Source organism: Zalophus californianus, chromosome 16, assembly GCF_009762305.2.
Source record: "Zalophus californianus isolate mZalCal1 chromosome 16, mZalCal1.pri.v2, whole genome shotgun sequence".
In the NCBI taxonomy this organism is placed as follows: Eukaryota; Metazoa; Chordata; class Mammalia; order Carnivora; family Otariidae; genus Zalophus; species Zalophus californianus.
In genome coordinates this window covers 36,202,208-36,221,137 of record NC_045610.1, presented here as the reverse complement: position 1 = coordinate 36,221,137, position 18,930 = coordinate 36,202,208, and the positions used below count along the sequence as shown (strand labels likewise).

At 52.1% G+C, this 18,930-nt stretch overlaps 2 protein-coding genes across 3 annotated transcripts in view; both read right to left on the bottom strand.

The window, feature by feature from the left end:
* Nucleotides 1-1,446: 1,446 nt before the first annotated feature.
* SLC35B1 (solute carrier family 35 member B1) lies at nt 1,447-7,853 on the bottom strand. The gene is made up of 9 exons (XM_027568191.2): nt 7,516-7,853; nt 6,735-6,838; nt 6,039-6,169; nt 5,734-5,764; nt 5,005-5,162; nt 3,894-4,020; nt 3,026-3,132; nt 2,714-2,867; nt 1,447-1,702 (listed from the first exon to the last, which is right to left on the bottom strand). Exons 1-9 carry the CDS (start codon nt 7,725-7,727, stop codon nt 1,650-1,652), a joined length of 1,077 nt encoding a protein of 358 aa, XP_027423992.1. The 5' UTR covers nt 7,728-7,853; the 3' UTR covers nt 1,447-1,649.
* A 2,245-nt stretch (nt 7,854-10,098) lies between these two features.
* FAM117A (family with sequence similarity 117 member A) overlaps nt 10,099-18,930 on the bottom strand; it is a 43,348-nt gene continuing 34,516 nt past the window's right edge. For both annotated transcript variants that reach the window (XM_027567526.1, XM_027567527.1), the window contains exons 4-8: nt 17,810-17,920; nt 17,198-17,332; nt 15,868-16,069; nt 14,319-14,469; nt 10,099-11,328 (exon numbers count right to left, since the gene is read on the bottom strand). In XM_027567526.1, the coding sequence (XP_027423327.1) occupies nt 11,028-11,328; nt 14,319-14,469; nt 15,868-16,069; nt 17,198-17,332; nt 17,810-17,920 (900 nt within the window). In that variant the 3' untranslated portion in view covers nt 10,099-11,027. The remainder of the gene's footprint in view (nt 11,329-14,318; nt 14,470-15,867; nt 16,070-17,197; nt 17,333-17,809; nt 17,921-18,930) is intronic.

Below are 18,930 nucleotides of genomic sequence, written 5' to 3'. Positions count from 1 at the left end.
CAGGGGGGCTGAATAGACATACCAGCAGCGGGCTCTTGGCACACAGTAGGCAGGACGTACTTGCTCTAGTAGCAGGTGAGAGCCACGCTGGGCTGTTGAAGATTCTGTCTTGCTCTTGGTGCCTAGCATTGGGCATCTCTGAGACAGCCAGTTGAGAAGGGCAGGGGCTGGAGGTGGAGGGGACCGGTCTGATGGTCAGGAGAACAGGCCTGTAGGCCCCTGGCACTGGTCACACGCTCTGACCACCTATCCAATCCACAGAAGACAGTTTGGAAGAACTGTCAATCCAGAAGGGAAGGGGCTAATTGAGGCAAACTTTGGGATGAAAAAAAAAAAAAACAGGGGAGAGAGGTGGAGAAGGAAGGAAATTCAGCCAGATGTACTTAAAACCTCTTCTCTCAAGGAGTTCAGAATGAGAGGGGGCGTTTGGGGGCAGAGCTACAGCCACACCAGGGCCCCTAGGGAGCAACACGAGTGCAAGTGAGGCTGGCTTGAAAGGCTGGGGAGGGGTGGCGAGGCAGCCGCTCAGGAAGGAGGCTGGGCTCCCAGCTGGAGAGCCAAGGGGCTCGGGCTGCTGAACAGATGGAGTGAAAGTTGCAGCTGGTGGAAATGCACTTTCATGTGTAAAGTTTGGTCCGTGGAGGATTGCGATTTCCAGCTCTGAAGGCGGCCGTGGGCAGGTGGCTCCGCTCCATGCTCCGCCTTCTCCCCCCATTGCCACCCAGGAAACTTGACAGAGGCTCTGTGCCAGCACCCAGCCACCGTGCCTTCCGCCAGCATCCCTTTCAACAGGCAGAAGTTGGCATGGGGACACCTTGGCACAGCCACAACAGCGGAGGACTGCAATGCTTTAGCAACCGAAGGGAACGGGAATAGGATTCATCCAGCCTCCCCGGGAGGGGACCAGGTGGACCGAGAACAGATTCAGAGACGGAGGGAGGGAATCGACCTTCCCAAGCTGTTCATGATATATACACTGGGTCTCCACTCTGGGCTTGCTTGAGCTCCGGCTGAAGAGGAGGCCGTGGGGAAATGTGAAAACACAACAGACTCTGAGGCTCTGGGCTCATTTCACCCCCCCCAACCTCAAAGGAGGTTTCTTGAGGAAAGACTGTATCTGGAGTTTTTAAAGAAATATTTGCCCACCAGAACTTGAAGTGATAAAGTGATTTTGACATTCTCTGGCTCTAACAGCCAGCCACCTGTCCTGGCAGATTTAGACCCTCACCTGTGGGAACAGAGGCCACAAGCCCAAATGCAAATCGATTCAAGTTCCTCCCTACAATGCTTGGGCTCTTGGGGGAATTAGCCACCCAACCGGGTTTCCTACACCTTAGAGGGAGCTTGGGCCAAGAGCATCAAGCTCTGCCTCTTCCCTCCCCCTTCTCTCTTTGCATTAGGCTGTGCTCCAGGTCATCCAGAACAGAAACTGCCAACTCTGTCTTGTTAAAATCGAAGTGCTTTTTTTTAGAACATGTGATTTTGCTTCCTTTTCTTAAAAAAAAAAACAAAAAAAAAACAAAAAACACAAAAACCAAAAACAGACTGGAACCCAGTCCTTTATCCCTATTGTGTCCATTTGCTCAAGAGATGTCCATATTTGAGATAATAACTTAAATATTCTTGAAGTGGAGGTAGTCTCTCTCTTCCTAGTGGGATGTCTTCTTGGCTCCTTTCCCAAACTTGGCATCGAGACCGAGACCTATGAAAAGGGAGAAGATGGGCTTAGCTTTACGAGGAGAAATGAAACCTACCAATGGTTTTGACAGTGGCATGGGGGGAGGGGAAGATCAGCCTTCATTCTCCAAAATTGGGGCTTTAAAGAAAACTAACTCCAAACACTGGTTTTATAGAACTCCCTCAAAGAAAAAGTATGGCATCAAATGAGAAACATCACCAAGACACAGGTAATTATGTATATATCATAAAATACAGTAAAACTAAAAGAAAAAATGTCAAAACTTTAGCTAGTTCTCTCAGCTCATCCATGGCAGCACAAATTGGTAGGGAGTAAGTTTAACAATTTTACCCTGTTCAGTGTCTGAGGAAACCCATGCCACTGGAGGAACATCACTAAAATGAAATGCTCATTAGGAAGGGTGGATGAGAGGCAATGCTTCCTTTCCTTTTTAAAAAACATCTTCTCTAAAATAACTAAATAGGGGCGCCTGGGTGGCTCAGTCGTTAAGCGTCTGCCTTCGGCTCAGGTCATGATCCCAGGGTCCTGGGATCGAGCCCCACATCGGGCTCCCTGCTCAGCGGGAAGCCTGCTTCTCCCTCTCCCACTCCCCCTGCTTGTGTTCCCTCTCTCGCTGTGTTTCTCTCTGTCAAATAAATAAATAAAATCTTAAAAAAAAAAAAGAGCGTTTGTATTTTAAAATTAATTAAATAAAATAACTAAATCACTTTCATAAATATACATTTCAGGAAAAAAAAAATCTTAAAGCTCTCTAACAGGGCACCTGGGTGGCTCGGTCGGTTAAGCGTCCGACTCTTGATTTCTGCTCAGGTCATGATCTCAGGGTCCTGAAATCGATCCCCGAGGCGGGCTCCACACTGAGCGGGGAGGCTGCTTGGGATTCTCCCTCCCTCTCCCTCTGCTCCTCCCCACTCCCTCTCTCTCTCTCTCTCAAAAAATTAATTAAAAGAAAAAAGAGAGCCCTGTGACTGTTGCTGCACATGCCCAGACATGCGAGCTCCGCATGGAACTTACCCAAGAACACAAGTACGGTGCCCACCCACTGCAGGTGGCTGATAGGGTTGGCGAAGAGGATCACAGAGGCCAAAATGGTGAAGAACTTTCGAGTCGTGGTGATGATGGAGCAGGTCAGGGGGCCAAAATACACAACTGTCATGAAGATGAAGCTCTAGAGAGACCGGGAAAGCGGGGTCAGGCTGGCTCTTGGGGCTCTGCCCCAAGGTCAAAGTCTGTGACAGGACATCAAGGCTAGGCTTGCCGCCCTCTTCTTCCAGCTGGGTCGGTCTCCCTCGGGGAAGCCAAGCTACCCGGTCTCAAGGCACTCACCTGACCCAGGGCACTGGTCAGGCCAAAGAGCAGGATGTTATAGATGACGGCAGGGTGCCTTTCGGCAAAGCTCAAGAACGCCCAGAGCTCCCCAGTAAACAGGATTCCTGGGAATAAATGGCAAAGGATGAATGACGCACCTTGTGTGCCTGTGCCAGCGCACATGTCTACACACAGTCCAGGAAGGTAGTCCACAGAGCAGCATGCGGGAAAGTGCAGGGACTGAGTTCACACTGTCCTGTCATGCACCTTGCTCCTAGTTTTCTGATTAGAGAAACTAACTACAGACTCTTCCAAGAGAGGCGTGGGAGTCGATTAGCTACTTCTGCCAAAGTTACTGGAAGCAGAGATCCTCAGATGTTGGGGAGATACTGACCCACATATCCCCAGCTCAAGGCAGCCCCAAGCATGGCCACCTCCAGCCATGAGCAGCCTCCTCCGTTAACCCCACTGTGCTGTACCAAAAATACTTCCCGCATGCGCCCAGATTTGAACAAAGGTTAGGAAGCACTGATTTAAAAGCACATGTGTTCATATTCGAACTACATTCAGTATATACCAATATCTCATCGCTATCAAAAGAAGGTGAGTTCCCAAGGTACCCCTGTGACCTACTACTACGTGTCCTCCCAAGGAAACTGGCACCGGTCTACCTAGGATTGTGTCAGTCATGAGTAGCAAGCAGAGCCCGCCAGGGAAAGTTTCTCCAAGAAGGTTTTTCAGGGGCTTGGACAGAAGGGCATCTCAGAGCGGAGACAGGCCTCTGGCCTGGGCAAAGTTAGCAACCAGCACCCGCGCTAGGGATCAACTGGAGGATGGCAGTCTGCCCTCTGGTGACACATGGAAGAACAGCAGAACCGCTCCTTACCAGCTCCCAGCAGCAATGTCGACCAAAGGTTGATATTCAACATCATGTGGTTGGAGCCTGTTTGGTAATGAGCCCGCATGTGGTCCTGGGAAACGCCCGTCAGTCCATCCAGGGTCAGAGACAATAACTGGAAAAGAGAGGGTGCACCCTGCAGCAAGAGGGCCACCAGGGCCCCTCCCTACCCCAGGACACAGGACTCTCACTTTTCTGAGACTCCTCACAAAGCCACTATCTTAAGACAGAGTCCTCAGAACAAAATGCTACCATTCGGTCATGGGTGGAGGGTCCAGAGAGATCATGCTCACTGCCTCCTGCCCCGCCCAGGTACTGGAACAACAAGCTATCTGAGCCACACAGTAATGTAATCAGAGTGGGATGGAAAACCTAGCACTTCCCAAGGCAGTGCCATGAAGCCTCGTGTGCAGGGGCCTGGAACCCGTGCTGAGTCATGTATTTTCCCATATGAGAGTGGAGAAAGGACATCTGGTACTGGCCCATTAGTCTCCTGGCCTGGAGGAGTGCTCCAGACTAGATTCTCTGGTCACACTGCCCAGATTAGGAGCCCGGGCAAAGTTAGCCACTACCTCTGCCACTTCATAGCCGTGTGACCATGGCAAGTGACTTAACCTCTCTGTCTCAGTGTCTTCATAGGGAAAATGGAAATAATCATATACATAAGGTTATTGTTGTAGAGATTAACCAACTAATGGGTAAACTGCTAGGAACAAGGCAGAATACACAGTGAGCAAGAGCTATTATAGTATTATTTTTAAACTCTGGCTTCCAGGTTTCTCAGAAAGCCACAGTGAGTGACGCGCTATTCCTTCCCTATTTGCTCTCAAGTCTCTCCGGCCTCACACCAGCACTTAAACACAGGCCTCAGAGTCACCCCTTCCCCAGGAGAGCTGCGCTGTTGTTCAGTATTTCAGGCTTCCCACTGTGGCCTTAGGAGAGCTGGGGGCCATGCAACAAGAGACAAAGCCGAGAAATGGGGGGCAAGGGGCATCGCAATTTCTCTCTCGACACATAACTGGCCCTTCACATGCCCAGGTGGGATGCTCCTTGGTTGTGATTACCGGAAAAGGCTGCCTTTCCCACCAGGATCACATACCAGAAGCAGTTCTCCGTAGCCAACTGTGTGTTCTTCCATCCCAACTACTTTCTTGGGTTTGTACATGAAAAGGGCCACTCCAGCCACAATTAGCAACACACACAGGTACTTGGCCTTTGGGTACTTCTTCTTCAAGAGGGTAACTCCAAGGAGCATGACTACAGGGAAGAAACAGTGGAAAATTCGGGTACCCACAGGCATTGATGAGCCCAACACCGTCCTCTGAGGAGACTCCGGGGAGAAAACAATGTCTGAGAAGGAAGGCCTAAAGAAGCTAAGAGGAAGGCGCAAGGCTGGCACCTGGACAGAGAGGACTGAGCAACGAGGAGAACAAAGGGTAGAGGCAGGGAAAAGGCAGAGAACAAAGGTGAAAGGTCCAAGAAGGAACAGGGAAGGGGTGGGGACAGCGGATGAGTGCGAGGTTGAGAGAAAGAAACTGACAACGAAAATGGGACTCAACTCTAATGACAATGTAAGCACACAGGACACCAAAATGACTGGCATGTGAAGCAGACTAGGTCAGCCTCTAGCTTCCGGGCCATGCACACCCAACACCACCGGAAGTGATATGGAGGACGGGATGGCAGGGGGAAGGGACGGAGAGCCGGCTCTGGAGATAGCTGTGATGAGATGACAACCCCGAAGGGATACACAGCTCTGGCAGAGGAGTAGAGAGCCTGCTACAGGAAGAGTGAGGATGGTAGAGGGAGACCACCTGCTTCCACTTACCTGGGATTGGCTTGCAGGATTTACCAAGGACCTGAAACAAAATTCAGCAAATAGTACCTGAGCCTCTGGGATGTGCCAGGCACTGTGCTAGGTGCTCTGTTAAGAAAAGTAACTGTGGGGCCTGCACCAGAAACCACAGTCTATCATGGCCAACCCACCACCACTAGACCTCAGATCTATGGTTCTTTGCCCTGTGAATTTCTCCAACACATTCCCTTTTGTTTAAGTCACAGACCTGAGCCAAGAATTCTTAGTTCTTTTCAAACAATTTCTGAGCCAACCCTCATCACACCCTGAGATTTCACCTGAGTCGGATAGTTGACAAACTGTAGTGCCGAGTTGCTGGAGACCATGGCACCCAGATAGGAGACAGAACAGGCAGCATAGAGCCAGCTCCGGGTACGATCCACCCTGGCAGTGTCAAAAAACTGGATCACTGGGAAGAGACAAAAAATGTGTAAGAGAAACCTGGTGGGCCCAGGATGGGCCACTGAACCAAAGTTGAAGCCACATGAAAGGAATGTGTCAAATAAGACGAGAAGCACAAGATATTTCTGTCCTCCTAGACTGGGAAATCTCTGAAGATTATTCAACTCTCCAATCTCACCTACACCTAACACAAGACCACATGCAGAGCAGGAATGGGGGCTCATTCAGTTCAAGGGGCTCATTAGCTCTGCTGTAGCCCCCAGGGAACAAAGAGAGCAGCTCAAAACATGTTTGAAGCGGAAACATAAAGGAAAATCAAAGGGAAGAAAGAAGAAAAAAACTAAGTATTCTCAGTGGGGATCCGGCACACAGAAGACCCATTCTCTGCACATTTCTGACTCAGAAGTTGGTCTAATGTAAGGAAATAGGGTTTTACCCCATTCCAAAGCCATTCGTTTTGTAGACTGAACACCGAGGCTTTGAAAACGCTAAAGAGGGTGGGAGTGCTGACAGTTAAACCTTAAAGGTGGATAGGGAGGGGGCACACAACAGATGACTAGATAGGTACTCACAGATCTTGGCAAACACAGCATTGATCACACATTGAATGAAGACCAAAGTTAAGGCAAAGGTGAACGTCTCCTGCTTGGCTCCCTCCCCATACTTTCCTCTTGTTCTAAGAATGAAATGATGAGAGAAAAAAAAAAAAAGGAGAAAAGTTAGTGTATTTCACTCAGTGTCATCTAGTACGTCTAGAGTCACCGAAAGCTTTAAAATGATCTTGCTTCTCTGGATGTAGGGACAGTCTGGTAAGGTTCACTGGCCTCATTCACAAAAGGGGCTGATTTTATTGGATCTAGAAGCCAGACATCCCAGCCTGCTGATCCCGTAGCTTAGGGAAAGAATATCCGTAAAGGATGGAGCTAGAGGAAACGTGGAAAATTAGACGGTGAAACAAGATACCCCAAGCAGCAGATGAAGGGATCTGGGCTGCAGCAGCAAGGCCGAGGGCAAAAGAATCCGCTGTCCGCAAACATCTGGAAGTACCAAAGAGGAGCTGGTACAGGCAAGGAAACGTGTGTGTGGAAGGGGGTACAACTGCCAGCCTGTAAAGCCCAAGCCCTTAGAACCACAGGGAGAAAAACAAGGGAAGAAAAATAACCAGGTCCCGAGTATCCCGAGACCAGCTTCCGCGTTTGGGAAATCTGAGCAGGCTCAGCCGCGGCTGCAAAGGTGTCGGGTGCTGGGAGCGGGCAAGAAGGAACACCTGCGCCAGGGGCGGGAGGCCCGCGAACCGGGCCAAGGGGCGAGAGAGGGGGCAGGTCTGCGCTCCGGTCCCGGGGATCCGCTCACATCTTTTCCTGCAGGATCCCATAGTAGAAATAGCAGACAAAGACGCCGAGGAAGCACAGCGGCAGGCGCAGCCGGTCGGGCACCAGGGAGCTGCTAGCGGCCATGAGACGCCCGGACGACCCGACCGGAGACCCGCTCACAGCCGGCAGCGGCAGCGGCGGCGGCGGCGACAGCTCCAGCCGGACATCGCCGACCGACGACAGGGGCCTCATAGGAGCTGCATGCGACCGCCGCTCAGTAGGCCCCAGCAGCCACCGCCAGAACTGCCGGCTCAGGGCCTCCAAGGGGGAAACGCTTCGGGACCCAGAAAGCGCTTCCAAGGAAAGGAGACCCGCCCTGGGATCTCGGCTTCGTCCCTGATGGCCGAGGGAGCCACCCACCCTGACATTAATGCTGTGCCCTGGAGTCTTCCGATCAGGCAACTCCGAGGACAACTGCGACCCGGAGCTCGACGGGATGGCCTAGGAGCTACGCGGGCGTGGAATGATGACGTGTAAGGATGTGGAGGTCACCAATTGGCTGCGCTGTGTGAAGACAGACAGGTGAGCTGGAAGGAGGTGCGGCCGGCCGGGTTAATCCCAATCTCTTCCCCAGTCGGCGGTCAGGCTTCCGCTGGGTCCTAACGCCAGGAAGTCTCAGTGGACCCTCAGCGCCCCCTAGCTGCTGCCCCGCGTCAGCGCCTCCCCTTCTGCAAGAAGAGCGTTCAAGGCTGGCGTTTGAGAGCTGTCCTCCTTCTAAGGGCACATCACTAGGCTTCCAAAGGGGTAACCTACGCGTGTCGCCTACATTCCGAGCGACAGTTTTCCCAGCCTGGAAACTTGGGATAGACAATTAGTAGCAACCACCTTGTCGCCTCTCGACTATTCTGAGGATTAAATGAGCTGAGGTTTGTGAAAGTGTTTCAAAAACTGTAAAGTGTGCTATGCAAGTTTAAGGTATCATTAGTCATCACACTTTCTCAACGCTGATCTTATTTCCTCACATCCTGGAGGTGGAAATGGAAACTTACCAAAGTGGATTTTCTCCGGGGTCTTACACCTCACCAACAATACAACAAACCCTCCTGCTGCCCTCCAGATTCTTTCCCACTCATGACCTCCTTTTTGGACCCCTGCCTCATCCAAGTGTTGGCCCTCCACCTGCGGGCACCAAGAGCTAGGGCAACACCCCAGGACTTTCCACTACAACCCCCAAGCCCCACTTAGTCACTGGACTCTGGGCTGCTATCTGGGTAGAGGCTCCTTCTCTGCTTCTGACAGCCCGCTTCTTTGGCACCGCCTCAGGCAAAGGAAGGAAACTCAGGGCAGCACCACACCCATCACTCCAGGCCCTGACTCACTAAGGCTTTGGGGGTAGGCCAAACATCTTTCAGGGGGAGGGGTAAGAAATAGAAGATAGGGTCTGTCCTCAAGCCCCTGTCTCTTTTACATCAGTGCGGATGGGGCCCCCACATTTGCTCTCCCGCCCAGTGGCTCATTCCACTGAATCAGCCTGTGATCCCAGGGCACCATACAGTAGCTGGGGTGGGAGACCTGGGTTGCAGTCCCGGCTCTGCCGCTTCACTAGCTGGGACTTCAAACAATTCTCTTGACCTCTGAGTCAAACTAGTTTCCTCATCTGAAATTAATACAAAAATAGTAACAAGTGGGAGAGCACTGTGGTTAAGAAGCATGGGCACTGGATTCAAGGGATCTGCTTCCCCATCTTAGCTCCCCCTCTTCCTGTGTCTTGGGGGTAAAGTTATACAATCTTTCTGTCCTCTCATCAGTACAGTGGGATTTATCACATTTCTCTCATTGGGTTGTTGTGATATTTCGGTAACATTTTATGTCAAGCACTAACAGGGTATCTGATGCTTACCAGGCCAATGAATGGTAGTTGGGATAGCCTGCCTTAGGAGTTTGTCTCGAGGTCTTCTGACATAGATACAATTGTAGTTATTATGACTGCCCTTGGGGTAGTCAACTTTTCACCCATACAGTGGGGATAATATGTCGTGAAAAAGCTTGTAAAGCGTAAAGCACCATCAGAATGTCGGGATGATTATTCCCATTTCTCCCCAAAGCCTCTGAGCCTCTTACAGGTGCAGCATTATAAAGCTGAGAGGCCGCAAACCCCCCTGTGTTGTGGGTACTCACGAGATGGAAAGAATACTCCAGTAGAGCTAAAGCTTCCCTAAAACTGTGCCGAGAGATTCAACCCGATGACCATTCCCTGGTCCTGTTCCCCTTGCCGGTGCACCACAATGTCAAACTTGGTCACCCTCACTTCCCCTCTAAAACCCACTCTCCCTAGGGAGCTTTTCCAGACTCATCCAAGAAAAAATGACTTCCCCCACTGCCTTCTTCACCCCACCCTCCATCACCCCCTTCATTCTGGACAGGCTTTCCGTGGACCCTATTGCTTAGATGTCCATCTAAAGAATCCAAGCCTGGTGACCTGAGGACAGGGACTCTGTGCATCCACGTAACACCCACATCCACATCATTATGTGTTAAGTAGAGACCCCTCTTGAAGACAAGGATGATCAATATCACACGCTCAATCCCCTCTCCCCAAAAAATGTTTAACAGAACCTCAAGCTGCTGGGAATACTTATTTATTTGGTCTATTAACACCAAGATCTGCAAAAAACAACTTCTAAACACAGGGTAAGAAAACTTGAACATTAACATTCTTCTTCAGTTTTGTGTAAGCTCTGCAGTACGGAAAATATACAAACTTCAAACAGCTGCAAAAATAGTGTCTTTGGGAGAAAATAGAGTTTCTACATCAATACAAGAAAAATAGGCATTTTTCTACTCCAACCCAGTCCCGGGGCAGGCGGAGGGTGTAGAGTCGCCGCTTGCCACCCGGAGGAATACCAGCTCTCCCTCTCCCCCGCCACCCACCTGGGGCTGGGCAAGCTGGGCTGCTTCAGACAATCTTAGGGTGAAAGCGAGATGAAAATACCACTTGGGAAAACGCTTGGTTCCCCCCTCTGCCAGCAGCTGGATTGGTCAAGTGTTAGGGCCCTTTAGGGCTGCTTTGGTCAGCTCCTCCAATGAGAGGGAGGCACAGGGGTGGGGGCTGAGAGAATGGGGCTATCTATCTTCGGGTCTCCTCTTCCGTGGCTGTGGAGGAGAGAGAAGGAAATCTGCAGTGTCCCCTCTCCTTCCATCATGGCCAGCTTGCTCCATGACAAGGTCAAGAGCCCCATAGACAGTCCTTTTGACTCACACCCAGGGGTGGGGGACCCAAGACCTTCAGGTGAGTTTTCCACCAAGTGAGAGAAGCGGCAAGAACACAGATGTGACTCGTGAGCTGCCCAGCTGCTAGTGGAGAAGGCAGGTCCCCTCACATTCGGAGGGGCCGGTGTCCCTCAGAAAGAGGACCCGGGGCTTTGATACAATAAATGAAAGTGCTCGAAGGCCGAGAGGGAAGGGCTCCTTCATCCCCCACCTCAGGGGAGCTAGGGAGGGGCCTGCCACCAAGGCACTGGTCTCCATGGTGAAGTGGTGGGGTTGGGGCCCTCAGACCACCAGGGAACTCTGGAAAAGCACGGGCTCTTCTGATGGCGGGGTGCGCTGCCAGGGCTCGAACGGCAGCGAGGAGGCTTTGGAGGCCTCTGGATCCTTCCGAGGCGGTGGCCTGGGGCTGGCAGGGGGAAGGGGGGACCCCGGGCTTGAGGGGCAGTTACGGAAAATGAAGCCCATGCTGGGGAAGAGGGGCTTCATCAAGCTGACAGGGCAGAAGGCCGAGCCGGTTGGGTTGAAATGGACTTTGTTCTTGTCAGGACAGGAAGTCAGGAAGGCCAGGTCAGGACCTGGGGACCTGGAGAATGGAGAGAGAAACACACACACACACACACACGCGCGCGCGCGCACACACGCGCACACACACGCACACACACGCACACACACACACACACACACACGGCGGGGGGCGGGGAGAAACAGCCAGTGAGAAGTGATGGGAGATATCATGGCATCAGGGGAGCAGGGGAGCTGGGTCTCTGTTCAAACAGGGTGGTAACTCAACCAAAAAACTACAGGCTGCTGAGCAACACCCAGTCTTTAGGCCCGCAGCAATCCATTTTTTAGGAATATGGCTGAACAACAGGAAATCTACTTCAGCTAGAAACAGGAGGGATTGAAGCTAGACAGGAAGGAGAACTTCCTGACGAGGTGACTTTAGAAGAGGAGACCAGGGGATCTTTTAACTTGAGAGATTTCATCAGTAAATAGTGTTTTGAGGGCAGACCACTTGCCTAAAAGCAGAGACCCATGCAAAATGATTTTCTAAGACTTGGGACAGCCTAAAGCAGGGTTTCTCAGCATCAGCACTACTGCCATTTTGAGCTAGATAATTCTTGGCTGTGGAGAGCTGTCCTGTGTATTGTAGGATGCTTAAGAGCATCCCTGGCACCTGCCCACTAGATGCCAGGGGCCACCTGTGTCCCCCTTAAGTTGTGACAACTAAAAATGTTTCCTGACATTGCCAAATGTCCCCAGGGCGCGGGGAAGTGGGGGGATGTCTCCCACTGAAATCTACTGACCTAAGGAGTCTCATTCTTGAACACATTTGAAAGGTGTGATTTTTCAAAGCCCTTGCCGAGATGCAAGGGTAACAGCCATTCCGGGAAGGCAGGCCGACCTTAACAGGAGGTCTGGACTCTAACTCACCATGTGGTCTTGACCCACCTGCCTCACCTTGAATGTGGAAAGAACCATCCCCACCCTCCCGATCATGTGGAAGAAATGGAAGGATAAAAGGGGTGAGGTCAGGGAGTTCTAGAGTAAGGAATCCTTATGATAAAGAGGAGTGTCTGGCCATGCTCTGAGGGGAAGCGGTTGAGAAGCCGCTGGTTGTGAGGGCTCCTGGGGAAAAGGCAAATGTGTGGTGTGATGGTGAAGCTGTTACCAGTGGATCCCCCGACTGCCTTCCTCTTTATGTATAATATATAGACAGAAAAATGCACTTAGGGTATAGCATGGGAAATTGATGACCATTTTAAGTGTAGAATTCTAATAATTCCAAACCCAGGAAGAAGAGCAAGACAGGAGGGGGGTAGGGGTGAGCCCAGAGCGAGAGGTGGAAGAAAGAGGTGAAGACCCATGTGCTGGGTGTATCTGGGAAGGCCCGGGGTCCCAGCGGAGTCCACAGCGGCAAGGTCTCTCCTGACCAAGAAGGGTTTACAAGAATCCCACTTTATGGACGGTGAGGAATGGGCAGGAGAGGGGAATCCTCTCACTGTGTGCATGCCCACATGGGGAAGGTGACCCAGGAGACCAAGCCCCACTCGAAGGACAAAGGGCATGACCCTGAATGGCTTGATTCCCCTCCTGGGAAATCCAGGCCATCTTATAGGATCAGCAGCTAGGAAAAGGAAAATGTGACAGAGGAACTGCTAAACACAAGAACTTCCCAATGGGCAAGTGATACAAGGAAGAGGCCCCAATGAGCTGAGAATTTCTCTCCCAGGGCCTCTTGGAAAGGAATCCATAGGTCACCACCTCTTTTTTTTTTTTTTTTTTTTTTTTTTGAGATCATGACCTGAGCCGAAATCAAGAGTCGGATGCTTAACCGACTGAGCCACCCAGGGCCCCAAGAGTCACCATCTCTCTCAAAGGATTAACACAGGGACAGGAAGCCTGGGGAGATGGCTTGAAGACCCCAGCTGGCATCGTGAGTCTGTGGAAGAATCAGGATGGGCACCAGCCTCATTTCCACAAGCAATCCCAGGCGGTGGCTACTCAAGTATAACGTGGACTGGGGAGAGACACAAGTCCGCTTAAGCTGCAAGATCTGGTCTTTTTCCTCCATACCACCCCTGAGGACCCAGTCTTCTTGGAGAGCTACATAGCAAAGCTGGGAGCAAACACCCCCCGGGGCCATGGCTTTCTCCCTAACTCCCACTGTGCCTTCTCGCTGTACCCTCTGTCGCTACCATGGACTGTCCCTGACCTGTGACATGAATGGAGCTCTCAAGGCTCAAACCCTGTCCTAGCTACATCTCAGCTCACACACCAGGACCAAGTCTTCCTAACTGAGAATCTGCCCTTCTGACTGTGAAGCTGGTAGGGGGAAGGAAATGAGCTCTTGGGGTGCCTGCTACGGGGGACCGGGTGGGCATCTGAAAAGGTTCAGCCCTCCATCCTCTCTGCTAATGGGAGGGAACCGTGGTAAAGAAGTCAGTCAACATCAGAACGGCTTCTGAACTCTCCCACCTGGTTTGGGAGTATTCCATCCACAGTCCTTCCTTGTAAGGACTGGAAATTTCTGTCTGGGAGTTCGTGACCCTCGAACCACTAGAGCCACAGGGTGAAGACTTGACTCAGATGCAGGGAGGAAGCTGTTCAGGTCCCCCTGCCACTCCACTGGGGACAAGACACTTCTCATCTCTGCCTGAAGAGAACTACTAATATGTTCTCTCTCTCTCCGATTACCATCTAGCAAACTCACACCTTCCCCAGGGATGGAAAAAAAAAGTAGAAAAAACAAAGGGTTCAGGTTTCAGATCTCTTTCCTTTCCAGCTCCCACAGCATTTGTGGCTGGCATGTGGGCAGAGAGCAGGTTTCCATAGAGATCACGATAAGCAAAGATTGAAGGGCTCCGGGTAGGTAATGTCAACAAGTTTGATCGTGGAAAAAGTGTGATCCTGATCACCTGAAGTTGACAACGGCCCCAGGCTGAGAGAGCCCAAGAGGGAAGAAGGGCCTGTCAGAGAGGACAGTGCAGGGCTCACCCCCATCCCGGGCCCTGCCCCACCCCGCCCACCCCGTCCACGGTCCACGGTCCACGGTCCACAGGAGGTACTTACACGGCCTCTTCGAACACACGCACTCTCTCGCAGCCCTCTGGGGGCTCCCGTTTGAAGACGTAGCTGTGATTGGGCCGAGGGGAGGCGGCAAAGGCAAGGACCGGAGACGGGCTGCTGTCTTCAAGGCAGGCTGGGCGGCCCGGAGAGGGGGCTGCAAACAGAGTGAGGCTGAGGCCAGTGGAACCGAAGGAAAGGAGGCTCTCCGTTTTCCCGGGCTCAGGCTTCGGTGTAAAGGGGCGAGACTGGGACATGTGGTGAGGGGGTTGGCAGGGCTTATGCTAATCCAGGTTGTTTGTCCACGCTTTATTTACCTTCAAGTCGTTTTAAGAAGGCTTACAAAAATCTCTATCTTGTTATACAGGATAAAGAAAATACAGTTGAGGGGCACCTGGGTGGCTCAGTCGGTTGGGTGACCGACTCTTGATTTCAGCTCAGGTCAGGATCTCAGGGTTGTGAGACTGAGCCCCACGTCGGGCTCCATGCTGAGCAGGAAGGCTACTTGGGATTCTCTCTCTCCCTCTGCCCCTCTGCCCCTGTGCTCTCTCTCTCTCAAATAAATAAATAAATATTTTTAAAAAAATACAGTTGAATTGATGGAAAAATCAGGTCTAATAGCAATTCTGTATTCTCAGGAGGTAGACTACAATTGGGACTCCAAGTCTGGCTTAAAGGAATCCTAACTTCTGTCTCCCTGCTTTCTTCCAAGACCACACTGCCCTGCTGCCAACATACCGCAGCTTTGTCCCCTGCACAGCCCTGCAAAGCTATCCCTTCTTCCAGGAAGAGCTCTTGTACCAGCTCAGAGAAGCAGTCTTTACTCAACCCCACTTGTGGGATAAAATCCCTCTCTCTTTCCACACAGTGAATGTACTTTGCCTAGGCTGCAAATAGTGACTTTATCTGTATTTATCCCACATTTATTCCTTATTACTCTATGCTCCGTTTACCTCTGTGTAGTGTGAGATTATGCCCTTGACCAGCCTACCTCACAGGGTGCTGTGAGAATCCAACTGGGGGAGGCAGGCCACAGTGCTTTAGGACAGGAGGATCGGTATCGTGGGGAGGAAGGGCTTGGGTCTCATCCTCCCGTAAAGGAACCAGGGCACAGGACAAAGTAGAGATTGGGAGTTGGAAAGCCCGGCTTTCAATCCGGGTCAAACAGCATGACCCTGGGGCAAGAGACCACATTCGCTTATTGTCTACCTTTCCCAAACACCTTGAGACCTGTCGCTGGTAATGCGTGCAGTGGACCAGCCGGACAGACCCACAGGCTTTCTACTCATTAGCCAAAATAGAAGGATGAGAGGCACTGCTTGTGTGCTTCCCAGCGAGAACAGAAGTGTAGGTGCAGAGACTTTATATAAATTATAAATCAGGATCTGTGCGGACCATTACTAGTGCTAGTATCGCATACAGAATAAAGACGACCCATGATATTCTAGTTGGTTAGTAAGGAGGACTCCCAGACTTGAAACTGATTAGAGGGGGAAAGGGCGTGGAGGCCCCCCCCCGTACCTCAGGCTGCTGTCCCGGCCCCCCCTCAGCTTACCTTTGTCACTGGGGATGGATGCCAGCTCCTCGACAGCACCCCGGTGTTCCTCGTGGCTGGCCGGGCCAGAAGGCTGGGGGGATGCCAGGGGCACGGAGGGAGAGCCGGCAAGGTTGCCGGGCTCCAGGAGGAGGAAGGGGTGGTCACAGCTGCCACTCTGGGGGGGAGCGGGGGCGCGGTGCCCATCAGGTATATCAAGGATCTGCCAGGGAAGAGGGTGGGGAAGGACTCTCAGGCCCCACTCTTCTGGCCAGCAGAGCAGCAGTGACCCTTAAGCTCCTCCCCCCGCTGTTGTTCTGGCCTCTATCCATGATGCACAGCGACACCAGGACATGGCTTTCTCAAGTCACTGATTTAAGGGAAAGCCCCTCCTATTTCTCCCCTAGCCCTTGCGACCCCATCTAGAATCACATGTTTATTTGTATGGTTTCATCATGGTGATGCCACCAGCAGGCAGTAAGCCTCGAGGGCAGGGACCTTCTCCGGGAACACAAAGATGAAGAACATTTGGGAAGCACGATAGGGGGCGAACCACCAGGGCACTAACCACGCAAGCCACTGCAGGACAGGCATGCACATCATTATCACGTATGAAATACCCCCTCCCTGCTTCTTAGCCATCAATGGTACTTGTACCCACAGCTCACTGAATTGTGAGCAGGTGCCTGGGTGGGTATCAAATCCTACATATACGGCAATTAAAAATCAACTGGCAAGTAACTCATAAACTGAGGAGTGTGCCCATTAGAATTATATTAATACTGCCCAACTGGCATTCTCCAATTGTACTGTGTCAGTATAAAAATGTGCCTGAGACGGCAGAAAAGGTAGCAAATAATTCTGCCTGGGAGTGGGGTGGGGGTGGGGGGGGGAGGTGGGAGGCTGCGCAAGGGCAACTGGGCGTGAAGGATGAATGTGGGTCACCAGGTGGACATGGGGGGAGAGGTGGTTACGCAGGCGACTAAGGCACGGGAGGGGGACAGTGATGGTGACGGGGATGAGGAAGCAGGGAGCCGGTGCTTTGGCTGAAGAGCGGCGCCGAGCCCCTTCCTCCTGGCTGGGGAGTCTCCCCTCCACTGAGCCCCGCTCCCTCTCTTCCCACCCAGCACCACAAGCCTGTCCTGGCTCCACCGCCCAGCTCTGCTGTCCTGGTGGCCAAGTCCATTTGAATCTAATGAACCCGATTTGTGTTCCTTGTGCAGGCCGGCATTTGCACTGCGCTGCTGACATGGCCACAGCCCGGAGCCCCCAGAGAGCCAGAGACCCCCGGCCCGCACCCACACTCAGCAAGCCGCTGGCTCGTCGCGCGTCGAGGGCACGCCCCACTCACCCGCAGCAGTTCCTCTTCACCCTGTTCCTTCACAAACACCTCCTCCAGCTCTTGGTTGAGCCCTTCCAGGCTCCGGTGCAGGCAGGGGCTGAGTCGCAGGACAGGTGACCCTGAGGGGAAGCTGGGAGGGGACGCCTGAGGAGGAGGCAGATGGAGCGGTCACGGAACCCCCCCTCCCCCCACCGCCCGAGCCCTGTAGAGATCCTAGTTCTGACCAGGGGGTAATGTCATGTCTACACAGCAGAACCAACCGAGTAAAGGAGGATCTGGGCATGGGGACCAACTGCAATAGGAAAGCTCAGTGGGCTTTTCTCCAGAGGTTAGCGCTTTGAGAGTCTAGAGCGTGCTTTCAGCGCTTGCAGGCTCACCACTGCGTCAATTGTAGGGGGGTGCGGGGTTTGTGGGGAGAGCCATTGGCGAGGGCAAGAAGCCCTTCCGGCCTCGCTCAGCAACCCCCAGTTTGTGCCCAAACCACCTAGGCAGCCACATGGCCATGGGGTGGGCAGCGTGGCAGGCTCAGAGGCCGTAAGACCTGCGAGGACCTGCCCACACGGGCCGCCATGGGCGACAGCAAGGGGAGCGGGCCCGGGGAGGGGGCGGACACATACATACCCTCAGTGCTCCCCGCACTGCATGGTCCCCTTGCAGGGGGGAGCCCCGCTCCTTCTCTTTCCCACTGCGACTTAGCTTTGTCCTCTGCAGCTGTTGCTTCAACTTGGAAATCTGGTAGCCCAGAGATGGGAGGGGGGAGAGGCAGGTGGAGCAAAGCTAAAGGGCACAGGTCCCTCCTCCCCGTGTGGCTCCCGCCCGAGGCCCATGATAATGTGTAAAAGGAAGATGGAAAACCTCCCAGGAGACCTCGGTGAGTTCAGAACTGATGACACGCTCATTGGGCCAGCTGGAGACCTTATTAACTAGGTATTTGGTGTTTCTGAATTATCATGTATTCTACGGATCAGCTGGAAATATGAATCAGATAGATCAGTTTCCAAAAATTTCAAAATACGCAATGCCGAAACCATTTTTGTCTTTCACGGATTCCAAAGGCGTGGAATACTACTCTATTAATAGAAAAGGGAAATGATGTTTTTGAATTCACTCTTCAAAGTACATTCACAGCTATTTCAAAGGCCCCAGGACCAGGAAAGATGGAAGGGTTTCCCCTCATTTTAGAGTAGACTGCACCGAACAAGGAGCAGACGCCAAGAAGGAGTATCAGATTTTGTCCTGATTTCCATATCTTGTAACAATTATGCATTATTATCAACGGTTTTGACTATTGTCTCTGTCACATTTGTAATTCTCCACCTGTTCGCCCTCAGCAGGCGAAGGCTCAGGAGATGCAGATCTATTTAAATATGGGCCCATATCGGGATTCAGAGATCTGCCGCCCATAGCCATACAAGTTATGACCACTGCCAAGAAGAAAGTGGTTTTAGATCTGCTGTCGGGCACCATTCACACCATGACTCCACGCTTAGTGTAAATAACTTCCTTACTCTGATCATTCCAAACTTAAAATACTCCATATTTCCCACTAGCTTTCAACTTGTAGAGCATTCCCTTCACATTTGCTCTGTTCTTGAAACCAAGAGAGGCTCGAGGTGACTCCCAGCGAGTCGACCGACCCTCAGGGGCTGCCAGCTGGAGTGGCAGGCGGAGCTGGGTTAGGAGCCCGGAATCCCTGTCTGTGCTTCTCTCTATTCAACCTCAGTGACTGGAGTCCTCCTGAG